Source organism: Platalea leucorodia, assembly GCF_965183815.1.
Source record: "Platalea leucorodia genome assembly, chromosome: 3".
NCBI classification, from domain to species: Eukaryota; Metazoa; Chordata; class Aves; order Pelecaniformes; family Threskiornithidae; genus Platalea; species Platalea leucorodia.
In genome coordinates this window covers 44,664,606-44,684,229 of record NC_138825.1, presented here as the reverse complement: position 1 = coordinate 44,684,229, position 19,624 = coordinate 44,664,606, and the positions used below count along the sequence as shown (strand labels likewise).

At 36.9% G+C, this 19,624-nt stretch overlaps 1 protein-coding gene across 6 annotated transcripts in view; it reads right to left on the bottom strand.

Annotated features, from left to right (window-relative positions):
• Positions 1-19,624, bottom strand: part of LYST (lysosomal trafficking regulator) — an 89,417-nt gene that overhangs the window by 31,045 nt on the left and 38,748 nt on the right. For all 6 annotated transcript variants that reach the window (XM_082306789.1, XM_082306788.1, XM_082306791.1 and 3 more), the window contains 13 exons: positions 18,699-18,843; positions 17,728-17,901; positions 15,884-16,044; positions 14,263-14,453; positions 12,445-12,690; positions 10,628-10,801; positions 9,949-10,098; positions 9,198-9,335; positions 6,908-7,106; positions 5,482-5,613; positions 1,929-2,562; positions 1,287-1,464; positions 186-355 (listed from right to left, as the gene is read on the bottom strand). In XM_082306789.1, coding sequence (XP_082162915.1) covers positions 186-355; positions 1,287-1,464; positions 1,929-2,562; positions 5,482-5,613; positions 6,908-7,106; positions 9,198-9,335; positions 9,949-10,098; positions 10,628-10,801; positions 12,445-12,690; positions 14,263-14,453; positions 15,884-16,044; positions 17,728-17,901; positions 18,699-18,843 — 2,692 coding nt within the window. The remainder of the gene's footprint in view (positions 1-185; positions 356-1,286; positions 1,465-1,928; positions 2,563-5,481; positions 5,614-6,907; positions 7,107-9,197; positions 9,336-9,948; positions 10,099-10,627; positions 10,802-12,444; positions 12,691-14,262; positions 14,454-15,883; positions 16,045-17,727; positions 17,902-18,698; positions 18,844-19,624) is intronic.

The following is a 19,624-nucleotide window of genomic DNA, read 5'->3' as shown; positions in this document are numbered from 1 at the left end:
ATTTAAATGTTAAAGCTACAAGCAAAACATTTCTGAACAGTTTTGACAGAACTTTTATGGTTGTTGACTACTAGGAAGAGAATAGGAATTAGAAAGCTATCGCATCCTTGCCTCCACAGCAACAAAGTGCACTGCTTGTAGTTCAAATATTAAGTTACAGGACACAAACGCAAAGCATGACTTACTCTTCATCCAAGCCAACAGAGCGGCCAAAGAGCATTTCCATAAAGCACTCTACAACTTCCTGAGTCCCCTGGTGAAGGTACAGCTGGTTGGCTAGCAAGGAGAAGCCACGATTCTTTAAGAATTTCTCCTTCTGCTCCCTCCTTGCTCTGTTGAAATATGCATCCAACAACTAAAAATAAATGCATAATTATGATGTAAGAATTAAACGTTCAATATAACTCCCTTGAAAGTTAATTTGTTGTCTATGATTTGAACAGTTCGAAATCAAAATTTTGAAAATTCCAGATTAAAAACCATCAACTACACTATTGAAACTGCAATCTACACTGCCCTTGTTACAACTGACAGCTGACTATCTTTTCAGTCTGAAGACCCCTAGGTTTTTAGTCAAGTTTGAAGGAGATGAAATAAATACATGTACCAGTTACAGAATGCACACATAAATACATTCAAACTTCTTATACTTGTTAAATCCCACACTTTGGTGTGCATGCAAGTGTATGCACCATTTTCTTTATCATTTTGTTAATAAAGCCATATAATCTCATTCTTCTTCAAATCAAAATACAAATCTACTCGAAGTTTTTAATCTACATGATGTTATCATCCAGGAACATTGTCCTTGTTAATACTACAAAAATCTCTGAAAACATTTTGAGGCCACAAATGTGTGGATGACTCCCCAGAATAACTGAAAGTCAACCATGTTAGAAGTCAAAACTTTGCTTGCACCTTAATTTAACATAGTGCATCGTGTATTTAATTTTGAAGAGATGGTCACCAACTTCTGCATTGTTGCTTCCATTTAAATCATTAATGCTGTTGTATGCTCCAAAGCCCTGTGGCTTAGATTACAGACTGTATTTATCTATTGAAAGATTCAATATTTGTGTTTTTTGGTTGGTTTGTTTTTTTTTGTTTTTTTTTTTTTTTTTTTTTTTTTAAATCTGTGGGGGTGGAACCATATCATGAAATTCAGAAGTAAACCTAGACAACTGAAGAAAGCAAAATAAAAAAATATTAACAAAACTTCATGTTTCCAACATGTTAACTACACTAGTTCACAACTTTTTAGCTGAAAACATTTTATATAGGCCTACTTTAATGACGCCTTGTTGTATGAGAGGAGACGGGTGGTTCACAAGAACTATAAGATAATCAGGTTGGATAAGTTTGTCCATCACATCTTCTAGCATGATATCTGGTAGGATTAGGAGAACTCCACGCAAGAGGTCATATAATCCACAACAGATAAGCACAAGACAGTCTTCTGTACATCTGAAAACAGAGGAATATGTTTTACCACAGTTTATCGTCCACAACAGGAAACATTAAGAAAAAATGCGTAGTTAGCTACTCTTGTGGGGGGAGGAAATCTGGCAAACATTTCTCCAATACTCCTATTATTACTCTTCATTACTCATTTTTGGATGGCAGACAGCAAAAAAATCTGACCAGAACTACTTGCTTAAGATCTTTTGTGAGCTAGCACAAAAAGTTCCCGCTCATACCATAGATAGCAAAATTCCTGATTTTTAAAGTTTGCTATGTAAATAACACAAAAATTGAAACAACGCAGTTCTATAGACTAAAATCTTAATGAATTGGTTTCTGACAGCCATTGAAAACACTCAATTTTCAGGCTTCCCATTTTTGTAGAATAGTAATCAAGACCAAGAACTGTGAAATTAAAGCTCATATACTAAGCTACTGCTAATTTATTATTTTATTTATCTGCTTACCTGTCATCAGGGCTTTCAGACAGTTTTGGAGCATTCTCATTAGCTGAAGAAAAAGCAAGACTCTCCCAGTCTTCAGGAAGTACATTCTTGTCAGCAAAGCTTGGCCAGCGAGCAATAGCTGATGATCCTCCATGAACGGAAAATGCTAGGCCCAACCCTACAAAATTACTCTGACTCTTCTGAAATGAAGGCAGCCCTTTCAGATTGTCTGGACGACGTAACGATGGCTCAGCTGCAGCACCACCACCTTCATTACATTTCAGGTCTGCATCTGCTTCTTTACTCTCAAATGTATTTTCAGATAACTCTTCTTTTGTGATATCTTCAAACGTTTCGGCAGATGTTAACTCTGAGTCACAAACCGTTTTTGCAGACTCACAACTGCTAAGAAAGAGTTCTTCTTGTACTCTCTTTATGGTTTCAGAACTTCCTACAAAACCAGTTCTACCCTGGAGATCAAGGTACCCACGCTTGTCAATAACCTGCAGGTCATCAACGCTCCTTCCCATTCTTTCAGTTAGTCTTTTTCGATGAACTTGAGGTGAGGAAGTAGGAGATGCTGGTAAGCTTTTGCAAAGCCTTTTAGGTGCCTGAGAGCTTGTCTTCTGCTGTGCACTAGCCTTGGAAGTGCTCCCTGGAGAAATAAGGATATCTTTAGCATTCCTTTTACTAGAAACAAGCTTTTCGCTCAATGCTACACTCCACATAACATTTAACACAGCGATGACCCAAGCTAACTTTATGTGGCAAAACTGATTCAACACCTGGCATAGCTCAGATATGGCCGATCAAGTAGAGATAGTAAACTATTATACAGCCATGTATTTAGCAAGTCACAAATCTGAAAGACACATAAAATGCAAAATAATTTTTGCATATATACTGGAGTTTCTGGATTTACATTATGATCCTCTCAACTACCCCTCAGCAGGAATTTGTACAGAATCACAGCATCATTGAGGGTGGAAGATACCTCTGGAGATTGCCTAGCCCAACCTCCTTGCTCAAAGCAGCATCAAATAGAGCAGGTTACTCTGTTTGGAGCTCTTGTGTAAGAGGTCCAATCGACCAACATGTTTCCGTAGACACTGAAATACTATTCATCAACCCTTTTGCACTAAGGCTTTACGTGTATTTCAGATTTATAACAAATCACTGCCTATTTTATTTACCGGGGCTTCCTTTCAAGCACACATTTTGACGTGAACCACTCGAACATTCAGAACACATTACAGATGTCTTTCATATAATATATTTTTAAGAGGGAAAGAAGTCTGTATACCAGACTGGTAGAGGAAGCTTTCTGTTCGTCTAGGAAAAGGAGATTTCGTTCATTCAGAAGTATTTTGAAAACTATGCACCCATTAGTATTAATGCAATGATGATGCATGAGGAATTTTTTTTTTTTAAAGAGTAAGATATTGTCCTGGTTTCAGCTGGGATAGAGTTAATTTTCTTCTTGGTAGCCGGTATGGGGCTGTGTTTTGGGTTTAGGATGAGAACAATGTCGATGATACACTGACGTTTTGTTCTTGCTAAGTAGTTGCTAAGTGGCACTCACACTGGTCAAGGACTTTTCAGCTTCCCATGCTCTGCTGGGTGCACAAGAAGCTGGGAGGGGGCACAGCCAGGACAGCTGACCCAGACTGGCCACAGGGCTATTCCATACCACGTGATGTCATGCTCAGTATATGAGCTGGGGGAGTTGGCCGGGGGAGGGGCAATGATCACTGCTTGGGGGACGGGCTGGGCATTGATTGGCAGGTGGTGAGCAATTGTACAGTGTATCGCTTGCTTTGTATTACTATTGTACTATTATTACTTGTTTTTATTGTTATTATTACTATTGCTACTGTTCTATTTTTATTTAGTTTAGTTATTAAACTGTTCTTATCTCAACCCATGAGTTTTCCCCTTTTGCCCTTCCGATTCTCTCCCCCATCCCACCAGTGGGGGAGTGAGCAAGCGGCTGCATGGTGCTTAGTTGCTAGCTGGGGTTAAACCACAACAGATATATATATAAACAAATACATAAATATATATACATGCACTTGCAAACATAGCCAGATCAAGCTGGCCTTCAGACAACAGGAAGGATCTACATAGCTGCAACAATCTTACAGCCAAGCTTGCACACACATTAGCAAGTAGTGCAACAAACTGCAAACCCACATGCAGGTAGCAAGTTATCTAACGAACATAACATTTCAAGTATTTTACCTAAATTTAGAAATTCAAATTCAGAACCACAAACACTCAAACACCTATTTTCACAAAAATTTATGTTGAGTGTTCTTCCGGCACACATGAATAATCTTTCTTCAAGAACAACAGTTTGGTACTGTTGATGTAAAAAAGTACTCTGTTTACAAGAATAAGATTTCATATATAATCCGTATGGGAGAATGACTAATTCCATACACAATTTAGTACTGTGGTCTGCTCTTCATATCACTGCTTTTAGCAAAAGACACTTGAACTAACACTGTTTCAACTGAAATAGTGCTTAAAGACTCAGTTTGCTTTTTCTAAGCAAAGTAGCAACAAGACACCAATTGTAAAAGGTATTACATCGGTGATGCACAGAATATAGCTAAGTCACACATGATCTGAAACATAGAGCAGCTAAGTTAGAGATCAGAGTAATTTGTTTCCACTCCTATTTTGTATATATTGGCAGACTTGCTTAGATTATGCATTTTTATTTAGAATTTATTTCTCATTGTCAATGAGCTTAAATAAAGGTTTAGGTATAAGTTAATATGCTTTAGCTTTTGTTTTACAGGTGATATTTGTTGATTGCCTATGCAAATCTGTAAGAAGTATGATTAAAGATCTAATCCAATAATGAGGTAAAAAACCATCACACTGACAGCATGCAAACTGAAAAAAGCTACCAGCTTGAACTAATAACTTCACACTATTTCAGCATCTATAGCAGAGGAATTCAAAACTGATTGAAGCAGTTTATAGACCTCAACTTGTTTAGCATGCTATATAATGAGACTGTTTCTAGAAAACTATTCAATTTTAGTTTATATAATCAAGGTATCTAAGTTGTTCTTTATAAGATATACTTTCCCACCCTCTATCATGTAGAAACAGTGTATATAACTGCAGTATAACTAAACGCAAATACTTTAATACTGTATTTAGATCAATGTTAATAATCATGCACAAACAAAGAAAAGTATCAGCTTAACGCTTTTTGCGCAGATAAGATAGCTGCTTACGGCTCACTATTTCAACTATTGCCTGGTTAAGGCATTCTCATACATCTCTAGTAGGTCTGTTTAACAGAAGAAATTATTCAGCTATTTGGTCCACTTCACTGCCTGAGCCATCAATGTGGCAATTTGTCTCAACTTGAGAACGAAGAGCACTTTAGGTAGCATGTTCAATTCCATCCTTCTTACTCTGCTGTTCAATCATCAAGCTCCAAGGGGCAGGGGGAGCTCTGTAAGAAATACTGTTGGACAGTAACACTAAGGCACTCTAGTCATCTGCCAAAGGACTGCATCTTAATGTCCTTGTTTTTCCAGCATTATTTTACCTCCCAGTGGTAAAGCTGTAAATCCAGTTGGAGTTGTAACCACAAACGCAGAACTGTCTATTGACTTCCCACCACTGCTGGAATTTCTCAGATACATAAGCGATTCAACTTTCTCCTGAAAAATTTTGCCATCTAGAAAGAAAAGATAAGGAGAAAAGTTACATAAAAGCTTTTTAAGTTTGCATTCTCAATATATTTAGACTTATCGTACCCAGGTTACATTTCAAGCTGATCACCGGAGGCTAATGAGAAATGCTCGACTGACTGCATCTGAGAAAAAGCACTTGAGAACAATTTCTTGTTTTAGTGATATATCTTTAAAATTTACTTCAGAATACTGAAAATATTATGCTGTTCTAAAGTACTTGTATTTAAAGATGGTCCTTGCAGCCATACAAGAAGTAATAACTTTGCCTTTTTGCCATGTCAAAAAACAGGCGACTGTTCTCAAACAGGTTCACCTAATAAGGCTCAAAGTATCAAAAAGTGCATTCTACTCTTACTCAGAATTTTACATCTATTAGTATTAGAGGATAGATACAGATTAAAACAACTGTACTGCCTTTGAAACTGATTACTAAAAGTGGAGGTACACAGGCATCTGCAAAAGGAGAAAACATTTCAAACTTGGATGATGCTTTCCATGTTTACAGAAGTTATGGCTAAAGTTGTGCAATGCTCATATTAAAAGCATGAACTATACATCTACCAGTTTCTCATTTTTTTAAAAGAACAAGAAAGAATTTTTAAAGCCCCTATCACTCATTTTGCCAAAGTGATCATCTAATACAGATACACTACAGACAACTTTTGTACTCTGTCTGCACCCCTCAAAGCACATCGGTACTTTCAGTAACTTGTATGCAATGCACGGATGGTGCCTGCCAATGATGTCTTGCAGTGCAACTGATCATTTGCTAAAAATGCTCCCCAGGCCTTTTCTTTTTCTAGGAATTCAGTAACAGGAAACACGAAAGTAGAGATGGACACAGGACCATATACACATATTTCTGAAAAAGCTTAATTCACAGGTAGAGTTAGATGTTTTTCTCTAAGATTCGCCCCCAGGCAAATGTGTCTATACAGGCAGCTAATGTTCTGCATTCCATTTAGCAGCATCAAACTATAAAGAAAGTTAAAGACATAACCACCAGAGAGATTATCTATGGCTGTAAACAGAAGACACCTCTGCAAGTAAGCCAAGCAAACAAAGTCTAACTATAATGTCTCTCAATACTGTAAACTACTTTTATTTTACTAAGACCCAATAGCTTGATAATCTTTTATATAATTATTACAATATAGCAATCAAAGAATATATTCATAGAATAGTAATTTATAAGAGTGAGAGAGGGTTTTTTAGATATTAATTTATGACTAGATTTTTATCTTATTGTTTATTTCTAGTTAAATGTGACATATCTACCTATGTGCAGGGAAAAGTAGAAGTTGGTAGGATTGTGACAAACATATGTATTAGTGGGAGGGTGAACTGCTAAGAGGAAATTGAAGACCAGTGTCAGCAACTCCAGGTCTGGGGGAGATCCAAGTACTTCTTCAATTATTTTCACAAATGACCTACAAACCTCCCGAGGCAGGGATGCAAGGTGTCCTTCTTTATGCTCCTAGAAAGGAAGAGCAGCACAACTATAAGTTCCTTATATTTTTAATTGGAAAATTTTCTTTTTTTTTTTTTTAAATTGTCATATTGTAGCAGAAGAACAGACAAGAAAAAAAGCTTCAGTAATAAAGCCTGTATTCTTTAATTTGAGAGGAACTACTGTACCTACTCAATGTTACCCAAGTCCAGCACACTCAAAATCTAGGCACAAACAAAATATTGCAGATGTTATGCAAGTTTATTTTTAGAAAATTATCATCTGCATGCTACCCTACTCTGACTTGACATGCTGGGGCCTTAGGACATGAATCACCGTGGAAAGTGTAGTTTACTGTCCTTGTACTACATATTTATTTCATTGTATTACATATTTTACATAAAGCTGGAGACGGACTTTTTACAACGGAGCATAGTGATAGGACAAAGGGTAACGGCTTTAAACGGAAAGAGGGTAGATTTAGATGAGATCTAAGGAAGAAGTCCTTTACTATGGGGGTGGTGCAGCACTGGAACAGGTTGCCCAGAGAAGTTGTGGTTGCCCCTCCCTGGAAGTGTTCAAGGCCAGGGTGGCTGGGGCTTTGAGCAGCCTGGGCTAGTGGAAGGTGTCCCTGCCCACAGCAGGGGGGGTTGGAACCAGCTGATCTTTAAGGTCCCTTCCAACCCAGCCCATTCTATGATTCTATGATATTTGTAGAGAAGTTAAAATAGTTGCTGATACTAACATTTCAAACATATTAAGAACTTTCTGAACAGTGCCACACTGGGTCTTCTGTACTTCCATTTCAATGGCCATTTTTATAAACATACACATTTGAGATTTCATTGATAATTATAATTTCTGCTTGATCAAGCATTCTATATAGTTTGACAATGGCTATTTGAAAAAGTCTGATAAGTGAACAATGATTTTTAGAACAGGACGTCAAGAAACTTGCGGGAAGCCTCACTGTAACATTAGCATGGAGATTTTCTAACTTCTCTAAATTTCACTTCTTTTTTGGTACTCAAGCACCTTCACTGAGACTTAAGTGAGGTTTTAGAAGAGAATGGTTTATATAGTTTTATCTTCCATTCCATCATTCCCCAAAAATGGCCAAATCATTGCTGACTGATTTGAGTAGTTTTTTCAACTAAGAAATTAATTTTTTTCCCCAAAAGGCATGTATATTAGTGTTTGTATTCATGTGTAAAAGACAGCGAAAATACCATGCAAGATTCTGTATCTATGCATTTGCATTAATATACAATTTTAACCGTTAACTATACCACAAAATTTCCAAAAGTAGGGAATACCACAAAGAAATTTAAAATTCACAGCAATGAAAATAATTAAAAGACACATTAAAAATCATTAAAAGAGGGAAAAACCATAAATGCATTTCATGTGTTAGAAACTCAGAATAAAGACGAATGCACTATAGAAAATACAGTGTAAAAAAGGGATTACAATATGTCTTTTCAAACACAGATATGTACAATAAGCAGGAAACCATTTCAAAAACATGTTTCTAAGAAGTGGCTATCAAAGGGCTGAAGCACTTCCCCAAAGTCCTTTTCAGAACAGCTATCTCCATGCCATGGAGGAAGCTACTACTGGATCAAGATTGTGAGAGAAGTGCTCAGACTGAACACTACAGGCCAGTTGCCCTATTAGCTCTGGTGAGACACAGGATAGACAGTTTCTGCCACTTGCACAGTATCTGCGTTTTTCAGTAATGAAGACCTGAACTAGTAAGAGACATCTCGGGAACCAGTAAGAGACATCTTGGGTCTTTATAAAAGGGTCACAGTTCGTTTCAGCTCCTACTGGTATGGATTGTGCTAGTAACCTAGTGCCTAGGTTTTCAAATAGTACCAGATGGTTAAAATCTCTTGCCCTTTCCGTCCAGCAGTAAATAGAGCACCCAGCAGGGAACTGTATCAGTTTACAGCAACAATGCCTGTTGAAGAAGACGAAAGGGATCTGGAAGCACATGGGACAGAGTCTACTGAAGTAGTTTTTTTCTATACCATTTAGTCTCTTTACTTGGCGGGGAGCAGGCAGGGAAAACTGAGTATTTGCCAAGCACAAAATACAATTTCAGAGTGAAAGTACCTGCAGAACCTGACAAGTTAACAGGAAGTGATGTACCACTTGAGCTTTCAATAGCTGTTTAATGTTAAACATCTGTTGGTGATGGTTAGCTCTGATAAGGATTTCTAGAGCTGCCAACAGAGTTCCCCAAACACCTTGCTGAAAAACAAAACAAAACAGGAACATGGCTTCAAAAATATATTTCTGAGTCTATACACTGAGAATAAAAAAAAACACCAAACAGTTTAGGAACATAACCAAGTCAACTTAGTTTTGCACCTAAGAAGAAAACTAAATGACTGCAAGTGGTCAAGTCAGAACTAGAAACTATCAGAAAAGTTATGCTCATAGAAAATTAAGCATATTTAAATGATTAAGCTACAAAAAAATTACTTCTTGTCCAAAACTAGTTTTGTATACTTTGCAATATTAACATTGGATGGTTATTTTCAACAGTTTAACTCCAGAGAGAAGCAGGTCTTGCTCAGTCTTAACAAGTTTTCCTAAAAAAATTAATCCATTCAACTAACAAGTCATTTACATATATGACATTCACAGAATTTAATACACTAAGGCTACCTGCATCATTGATAATGGGAGCTTGATGCCACTACCAGCTATTCAAAGAAAAATAAGGGCCATTAATTTTAGAAAATTTTAGTAATTACTGACAACTGGAGAAATTAATTTCAGACCTCGTAATACTTTATCACTTTTTTTTTTTAAATATTGACTTTTAGACTTAAAATCTTTCCAAAATGAAAGTAATTACCTTTGCTTTAGACCATATCTTCCAGTCAAGCAGCAGCTTTTCTAACAATTGAACATCTTGGATAACTGCAGTAGAATCTGTGTCAAGCATGAATTGCCCATTTTCATTTACATAGAGAATCTCATCACTGCAGCATCCTTCAAGGAGAGTCTTGAAGAGGGGGAAATATTTGAATGTCATAAGCACAAAGAAGTACAGTTGTCCTACCCAATTTATAAAAAAAGAAATCTTTAAAGAGACAAACTCTTGATAGGGAAGGTATAGATCTACCTGGTCAACTTTGAAAACAGTTAGTGAGTTCAGAAACTCCACTGGAGGCATTTAAGAGGCTTCATTCTTATAATACCAGTAAAAAAATTTAAAAGATTTTGAAGTGCACTCAAATATTTTTATTAATTGCTTATGAGTTTAAGCTTACTTGAAGATCTCTGCTCTCAGAGAAACAAAGTTGCTTTCTTCACCCCCCATCTCCTCTGAAATCAGGGTCTTTCAATAATTCCTTTTTCTCCCCTTACCTATCCAGAGTTTCTAGTTCAAGACAAAACACTCCTAGACCAAACTTGCTCCAAATCACTGCTCTGCCTTTGTGAAGACAGCTTCAAATGTGGAATTAAAATCAAAGAAGTTTCTAAATTGGTGCTAACATTGAACAAAATGTCAGGTTTAAAGAGCACTCTACCTTCAGCATGCAAAATCCAACAATGCATTTTGGTTTGATCAATACTCGATGAATCATAGAATAACCATTACAATTGTCCATCTCCTGTATTCTCTGTTGATTGTATTTTGTTAAAGATAGTATAAGTTGTAGTGCTAAAGCTTGAGTGTCTTCACAGCTGCTAATCTCTACAACCTGAAGAAAAGGCAAATTTAATAAAACAGGTTAAATGAGAAACATTTAGAAAAAAGCCTTAAAAATGCTTTGTTGCTGTCTTAAATTATAACTTCTGGATTAAATCTGTTTTAAAGATTTTTGAGGTTATGTACATAACCTTCATTTTTGTCCAAGTGTGTACATTCAGATATTGTATCTGAAGTGATAATTCCTACTGTGGTAAACGAAGATCTGCTAAGAACATAAAAGTCTCATTAAAAGAATCCCTTTTTAAGAAAAAAAAAAATCTGTTCTAAATAAAATTTAAGTAGAAGGCACCAATTTATTCTTGCTATACTACAAAGTCACAAGGTCACGAAATATATAAGCCACTAATAAGAATAAACTCTGTTGTTTGCCCTAGAAAAGTATGTTTCATAAATATTTAAGGAAAGCTTTAAATTAAGGTTCCTGAAGGTCTAGATTATCTCCACTTGGAAGTGTCAAACATTAAATTTTATTTTGTCCATAAAGAAACAAGCAATTTGATAGATGAAAGACCATGGACCATTCTTCACTCTTTGCTTCCTACAATTCTTGAATCCCAAGAAAGAGCAAATAGTGTTGTTACCAAAAATGTCCAAGAAGGAAATCTCACATGAATGGAATTTCAGTTCCTATAGGTTCCCTGATGTGTACCTATTAATTCTGCTGCATTTACCGTTATATGTATTGTCTGACAGCTGATCTATTGTTTGCTTGCTTTACTGATGCAAATAAAGCCTACAGCAGGATTTGTAGCATGCACTTAGCATAAATTTACGTAATACAATAACATGAATAAGGATTTTCTTCTCACATTTCACTATCAATGTTAAAACTACAGCAGGCAGTGTCTTCATAACCAGAAGTCTGAGCACCTGACTGTCTCTAGTCTAACACACACTGGTAACTCTCCACACACCTTTCAGAACACTACCATTGCCAGAGGCATACAAGCCAAACAAGTGTTAGGCCTACATTAGCATTTTGAATTAACTGTGGTACTCAGAGACTCTTAGCACAAATATTAGCCTCTCCATGCAAAGGTCACAGCTGAGTAGTAACTAAGTTAAGGCTCATAACCTTAATATCTTTGAAATGACAATTCTCCTTAGACAGGATTAGCCTTTGAACATGGCTGAACAGTTCTCTCAAAAAAGCTCTCACTATTTATTAGATAAAATTAAAGCTCTGCGCACTATGTAATTTTACATTTATTTACATTTATTCATACTTGCATTGTAAATATCCTGTGTTTAAAGTGTTAAAGATATGCAATGAATTTAAGTGCCTTTAAAAATCAGAGACCAAAAATATGATCAGTTCTACAACACTCCTAAAAATAATCTTTTGACATTTAGAAGCCCCATCTCTAAATCAGACTGTAACACATCTTACATCCTAGAAATATTATAAAAAAGCATTACATAATAGAATTACAATTGTTTCCAATTTAAGCCAACCTGTATGATGCAGTCTGTGTTATGCCACAGATATTTTCCATAAATTTTCTTTAAGAAAAAAGAAGACACGTGCCTACTACAGCAAGGCAGCTACGATATGTGATTTGCTACTCAAGATACAAAGAAAAATTTATGTGGGAGAACACATACATGCAACCCCTCCTCCAGCCCCCTTACCCTAGCAAAGAGGAAAACAAATGCACCAGTGCCTCCAATTTCATGTAGTATACCCTGAAGAGTTTTATATTCAACAGGCTGAAGTGTTTTCAGGTGATGAGAGTCCAATACATTGCTCTGAACTTCTTTTGAACTGAAAGGTCTCTGAGAAGGTACAGTTTTCACTTGACCTTTTAGTCTAATAACAGGTTCATATATGGTATACTGACCAGGGCAGCACGTGGTATAAACAACAGCAAGACTCTCCTGAAACAAGAGAAGTTCAAATTTTTTCAAGAAAATTTAGTACAAAAAACCCAACCCTCAAAACACAAAAAGCCACACACAAAAGCCACCTAACAGCACATAGTAGGAACTTTGGCAATTCATTTCTACTTTACCATTAGCATGCTCTTAAGTTTCATGTGGATGCGTGCGCACATAAATGCAACAGGATTCCTAAATGTTAGCAAATGTATGCAATAGCTACAGCACAAAAAGTTAAGAAAGCACTAAAAAATTCCACCAAGGATCCCGCTCTTATCACCTGAAGAAGCATTACAACTATTTTGCGTAAAAATAAAGTTACCGACAAAGTTAAAAGAAAATGAGCATACAGAGGTACTGGGCAAATTGCTTCCCCTTCTAAAGTGGAGAGTCCAAAACAGAAAGTTACTTATTTTTTCCAAAATCTCTCCAATTTTTCATTTGAAGTCTATCCTTTAATCAGCTTTGCCATACGAAAAAGGATCTCAACAGAAGAAGTTTCATTACTGATGAAGAGACTTAGAGCAAAACCAAAGCTCGTATGGAAAGTAACCAACTCATTTTCACAGAAAGTGTAAAATGATCATATCTGGGAAGTTATTTATTTAAAACAGAGAAATAATTACATTCAAGGCACTTGCATTCTATGCAAAAGTGCAGAGATTAATTCATCACTTGAGCACATAGTTCTTCTCTCTGGTTACTTGATGTTTTGTAAGGCAAAATATGCTTAGAAGTTGCATGACTGATTTGTTAGGCCTTTTACTTATTCCATTCATTCCTTCTTAACCTATTCAGAATTTAGTACCGTGGTTTACAAGGATCACATCCAGACAGAATGACCCTTTGCCTGCAGCTGCAGAGCTGCTGTAGAACAACATCAGAAAAATCCCCCTAGTGGAAACAATTCATACAGCAGGAATTACCAGTACATGAAGACAATTCTCCAAATATAGCAGGCTCCACTGATAAGGAAGTTTTATTTTCTTCTTTTTCTAGTGTAACTATACTTACACCCGCATCTGGCTGTTTCAGTCAGGGAACATGTGCAAAGCTAAGATCTGTCAGCTGGAAAATGACTTTTCAGCCAAACTTGATGCAAACTTACTTCTTCTCAAAACCCTCAAAGAATTGGGATGAAGTCTTTTGCTTTCTGTTAAAGCCAGATAAATCCTCCTTTCTCTTCCCTCAGTTTTAATGTTAAAAGATTAACTGAGCTGTCCTTGGCTATCTTTACACTAATAGAGAGAAGAACTACTATTCATCCTAGGGCAGGTGCTTAATAGACCTTTGGAGATGGCCGCTTCTCTGATAGATGAAATAGGCAGTATTATAGATGCTGGAACATCTAGAAGTTGTCAGAATCCAAACTACAGCAAGATGAAACCGTCACCCTACGTGGAGTTCAACTCCCACTGAAATAAATGGACAGAACCAGTACTTTTAATGAAAATTGGATTTGTTCCTGCCTGCTTTGAGAAAATGAAGCATTTTGGGAGACAGCAGGAAATGTGTTCCCAGTTTCTCAATCAGTTCTAAGACATTAAGAACGATTTTTAAGTAGAAACTTACAATTAAAGGCCCAACATCCACTTCCTTTTTTGCCATGAAGAGCTCCTTAATTTGTTCACATTGCAGAATCTCTTTACTTATGTACTTCGAGCAATCAGTCAATGTTTTGCCATATTTACAAGGCATTACAGATGTGAAGTCCGGCCCACATGTGTATAAGTAAAATGCTTCCTCTGGTCCAATCTTTGCACCTAAAATCCAGAAGAGAAGCTCTTAGCTCTTTACTGTACAATGAAGTAAAATTCATACAGTGGCTAGTAGACTACATCAGAGACTTTACAAGGAAGATCACTGGCTGGTTTTTGTAGGGCCTGCTGATGAGAAACAGCACAGTCCAATGCCTCCTATTAGCAACTGTAGATCAGTGACTTCTGACACATCACATGTGCCAGATCAATTCAGTGGCAAAGACAAATGAAACCAAATCAGGAAAATTATCTGCATGAACTGAAGACCCACAGCTCTGAATCATCAATTACACTTTTTAAAACTGAAAAGTCATCTATCCAAGCTTTCTCAAAGTTTTCAAAGCATAGCTAGATTACAGATAGCAACAACGTGCTACAACATCATGAAGAGTTGAGTAGAGTGACCAAGAAGGATGCAACAGCAATAAAAGATCACTACAACTAGTAGGGAGGGAAAAAAATATGTAGGAAGTAGAAGGCCAAATGAACCTCCCTCCCCTTTCCAGACAGCACATCTCAGGTCATCTGTTTGTGAGAAAGCAAATTCAAAAGAAGCATCCAGAAGGACCGAAGTCTGTGATGTATGGGTGGATGACAGCTGCATAGCAGTAAATCCAGTGCTCTCTGGATACCTCAATTATGCTGGTTGTAGGCACGCAGCAATTGGACCACGTAGATTCACCAAGTGGAGCTTACATATATGACGTGCAGGCCATAGGTGAGATGCTTAAAATACACTACACACACACCACCTGCACACACCACACACCCCAGAAAACGGATTTCATTTGTGTAGTAGTCCTGACGGGGCCACCGCACATGACGAAATGCCAGAAGACGACCAGTGGGGTTCCAGCCTTCAGCACTAAGAAAACACCCAGAAGTCCTGGACAAAACTTTCCAAGGAGGGAGGAAAATTATACATCTAAGAACACCCCCAAAGTAACTTCAGCAGTTTCAGAAATAAGCATGCTTTACTCAGTATTTGGTGGTTCAGTTTTGTTTACTTTTTAATATGCTTTAAGTAATCTGAAACTAGTAGTTTAGAAGCAGGTAAGTGAAATCAACTTCCCAGCTGGGAGAGACTGAGTCCTTTGAGGAAAAAAAACAGAGCAAGTACCACCATCTCTCCACCACCTAACCCAAGGTATTATTTAAAGAAATTTAAAGAAACACTGAAGTAACTGGAATTGCCAATCATGGCACTAAAAAGAAAGGGAGAGAATAGTGACGGAACAACACGTTAGGAAGTACCCAATACTGAAACATTTGCCTACTTTCTCCCTGATGCTGATTATGCTGGTAAAGAATGTATTGTTACTCTTACTATAAAAGCTTGGCATGTTAAAAAAAAAAAAATCAAATTAAGCCTTGCATCTTGGAGGGGGAAGAGGAAATGAAGACATATTCAAGAAAAAAGCATACAAAAGTACCATTAAATAGAAGCAGATTTCCAAGATCCCATCTACCCGACAATCGAAGCAATTCTTCTTGAGACGATGTACAATGGCCAATCATACAAAATGTTTTATTACTGTCAGATGATAAGCTTGATTTCCTTGGTAGTGCATAGTCTAAATTAATCTCACATTTCCTAAAAATGCATATAAAGAAACAAGTTTAAATATTAAGTAGTGATCAAAATTGCTACCTAAGGTATTCAGCTCAGGCTTAAAACTGATTTTAATATTTAGTAGATGAGAAGCTCTGCTGTTATCAACATTAAATTACTAAAGCCATCTTCAACTTCTAGGCACCTTAAAACTCAGTTACATAATGTATGTATTCAAATACTACACAGAAGAGGAACAGAGTCGCAACTAGGGCTGCCATCCGGTCAAGATTTCCTAGATCTGAAATTCCTTCCTCCTTCCCTCTGACCTCAAAAAAGAAACTGTATGTAACACTATACACACTTCTAAAATATCACCATTTTTCAAGAATTTCTACTATTCCTAAAAGTCAAAGGCCTTTGCATATGCTAATGCACATCACGACAACTGTGGTTCACATATGCTGGAAAATATCATGTTGAGGATTTACTTATACCAGGGAACGTTGTCAGAGCTAGTCTGCTGTACAGCCACGGGCAATAAGCCTGATGCTTTCAGAAAGCATCCAATTAACCGTATGTGCATTTACATAAGCAGACCAATTGGACTGTAAAGGTCATCTGAAGCTTCCTGGAAGAGCCTAACTATTAGCAAACTGGCAACTAACTCTATATATAGAGGGGCCTCATTAACTGCACGTGTGCAGAACATTGTAGTATTTTTAGTTTCCCCTATATCTCCATATTTGGACTTTATTGCGTATCACCATGCACTGACTGAACAATGGGGGGAGGAAATCAAGTTGCTTAAAAATTAACTCCATGTAGTTTCAAGAACAAAGTGAAACAAGTATTATACTTTACAATTGTAGGTTTAACTGCAGGAAGAAAAACTGTGCAACGGCTTTTTTCCTAGATACAGTTTTAGGAATGTCTTTAACATTGCTTGTTTACTGACCAAATTCTAGAGGAATAGTAAAGAATTTTTGTGACCCATATAATTGTTTTAAAACATAGCATTTTGACCACCTGCTTCGTATTTGGGACACAAAGGAACTCTTCATAGCCTGGACTTTAGGAAGAAAGGATAAAAACTGTGGTATTTAATAAATTCTTTTTTCTCTAACCAGTGGATAGTTCATGCAGGGACAGGCCCACCCAACCTAGCATCAGGTACCTCATTCAGGAGCACGGACCTTAAGTTTTCAGTGGAAGAAGCAGTACTTCCCACTGCTGGTTCAGATCTTGTCTGAAATATTTTTTTGACTTCTCCTCTCTTCATTTTTCTCAGTGAAGCAAAATGACTGGCTTCTCTCCATCTCTTCATTCCTACTTTCAACAATATTGCCAGTACCTGAACTATACTCCTTAATTCGGATTCTTAACTTGACCACAGACATTATGCCTACTACTAACTTCATGCCATATGTTTTTTTTCAGATCTTACTCAAAATCTTGTAGTACTTACCTTTTTCACTTATTTGTGATGAAGAAAAACATTGATGTCTGCATTGGTCCATGGTATGAACTGAAGATTCTCAAAGCAATCAAGACCATTCTGGACATTTCTGGGGAATTTCTAGCAGTGTAAGACACCCCTCTTCTACCCCCAGAAGACTACTCAACCATAACTTCAGCTTGCACCAAAATAGTGCAGATGTTTTCCTACCAGAGAACATCCTTTTAATAAGATAAATATCTAGGTGCAACTAATGCATACTTTACCTCTGATCAGAAACCCACAGCAACAGCTTTCCATGGATATTTTTCTTGCCTTCCGGCTGCTGCAGATACGTTATTGCTAAATGCTGCCACCTGCCCAGAAGGAAAGCATTCTGTGGAGACTCAGCCTGTGCCAGCAGACCAGCTTTCATCTCATCGTTTGGATCCATGCACATACTATGAAAACCACAGAAAAGGAAAAACAAGTGTGTATGTGTGTGTTTTCAAATTTGTATTTTAAGCTCCAAATCCATAATTTTTTGGCCTCAGTTGCTTTGAGATTGCATTCCTTAACTTTCACAGGTAATTTTTTTGATCACAATGCTATATTTGGAGTGCATAACATAAGCTAGGGAAATCCTCACTTTATGGTTTCAACTTAGTTATTTAACTTGTTTGCATGAATCTGCTTACATTTACGATAAGGATATTATCTCTGTTTTACAGAGAAGTTAAGTTCTGTTTATTGAAAAAATGCACGTGTTCTAACATTGCAGCTTTAGACCCATTTTAAGGATACATTACTTATGAGAACTAACTTAGGGCTAGAATGTGTTCAGAAGATTAAAAGCAAGATTGCTGTGGTAAGTATTAAATAACAGCAATTTTCACGCCTGAGGTGTGAAAACCTACAGCTACAAAAGCTTTTGCTTATCTTCACACATTTATTGTGTCATTTCATTAATACTTGAGTTGCTACCTTGCATTACATTATGTTTATGACTGATCTTGCATCTTACTTTGGGCAAGTATTTATATATGACTATATGAAACATGAAAGACTAGAGACTAACATTTTAAGCAAGTAATCCTGTTGATCTGTATGCAATAAACTTCCTTGATGTTGCCATCAGTGTGCAAGATGACTCTACAATGAAATTAGTTCTCTACTCTCCACCAGCATTCTCTGCAAGCTGCTACTGGAAGTAATGATACATACGTTCACAAGACTGCTTTTGGACTATACACCATACCGAAATATGAATGCTCCAGTGTTCAAGTCTGCCCAGACTTGTATCATCAATGCTTTGGAACCCAGTGAAATTATATGAATACAGCCATCTTCAACAAGTTTATCTCCCAGGCTTAGGTATTCCATTCCTATAGACTTCATTTCTTCTAGAAATATAAATGTTTATACACAATTACAATACAATACAACAACAATGCCTGTCCTACCAGCTGTCAAGTGTGAAAAGAAATAGTTGCAGTACTGCAGAGAATTGTTTTTTGTTTAGTTGGGGGTTTTTTGGTTGTGGTTTTGGTGGGTTTTTTTTTTTGGTGTGTCCCCCGCCCCCCCCCAAGTGAGCTAGTATGTGCAATTGTCTTCAGACATCTAGGTCTCATATACTGAAAGAGAGGAGCTTGACCTTAACTCAGCACTTCACATGTTTTTGTTTGTAATCATGTAAAGTCACTAAGCTTGAATACACTCTAATTCAATGATGCTTTCAATAGGCCACACCGTATTACATTCATATGCTGAACTGGCAGTCTTAGTGCGCACCAAGAAATCTTTAGATTTTTCTTCACAAATCATACTACCCTTTAAGCATGATCTTGCATTCAATATTTTTATTTTACTTTACCAAGTAAAAGCACAGGCCTAACAAAAGCAGCTCTAGTGAGTTCCAATATTCAGGGGTGGGGTTTCCCCTCTTTTATTCAAATACAGTCAAAAAAAGTACAGTGAAAGGTATTCCAAGTGTTGTGACTGGGAGGCATTTCAAATAAATTAAGGATTTTTTCCTCCTGCAAATTATAATCCAAAAATATTCTGCTCAAAAGAGTTTGAGAGCAGGTGGGTCTCTACAAAAGTATAAACAAAGAAATGTACAGCTATTGACATTTACAATGGCACACACACAAGGAAAGTTAGAGGATTTATATTGAGTCAGCC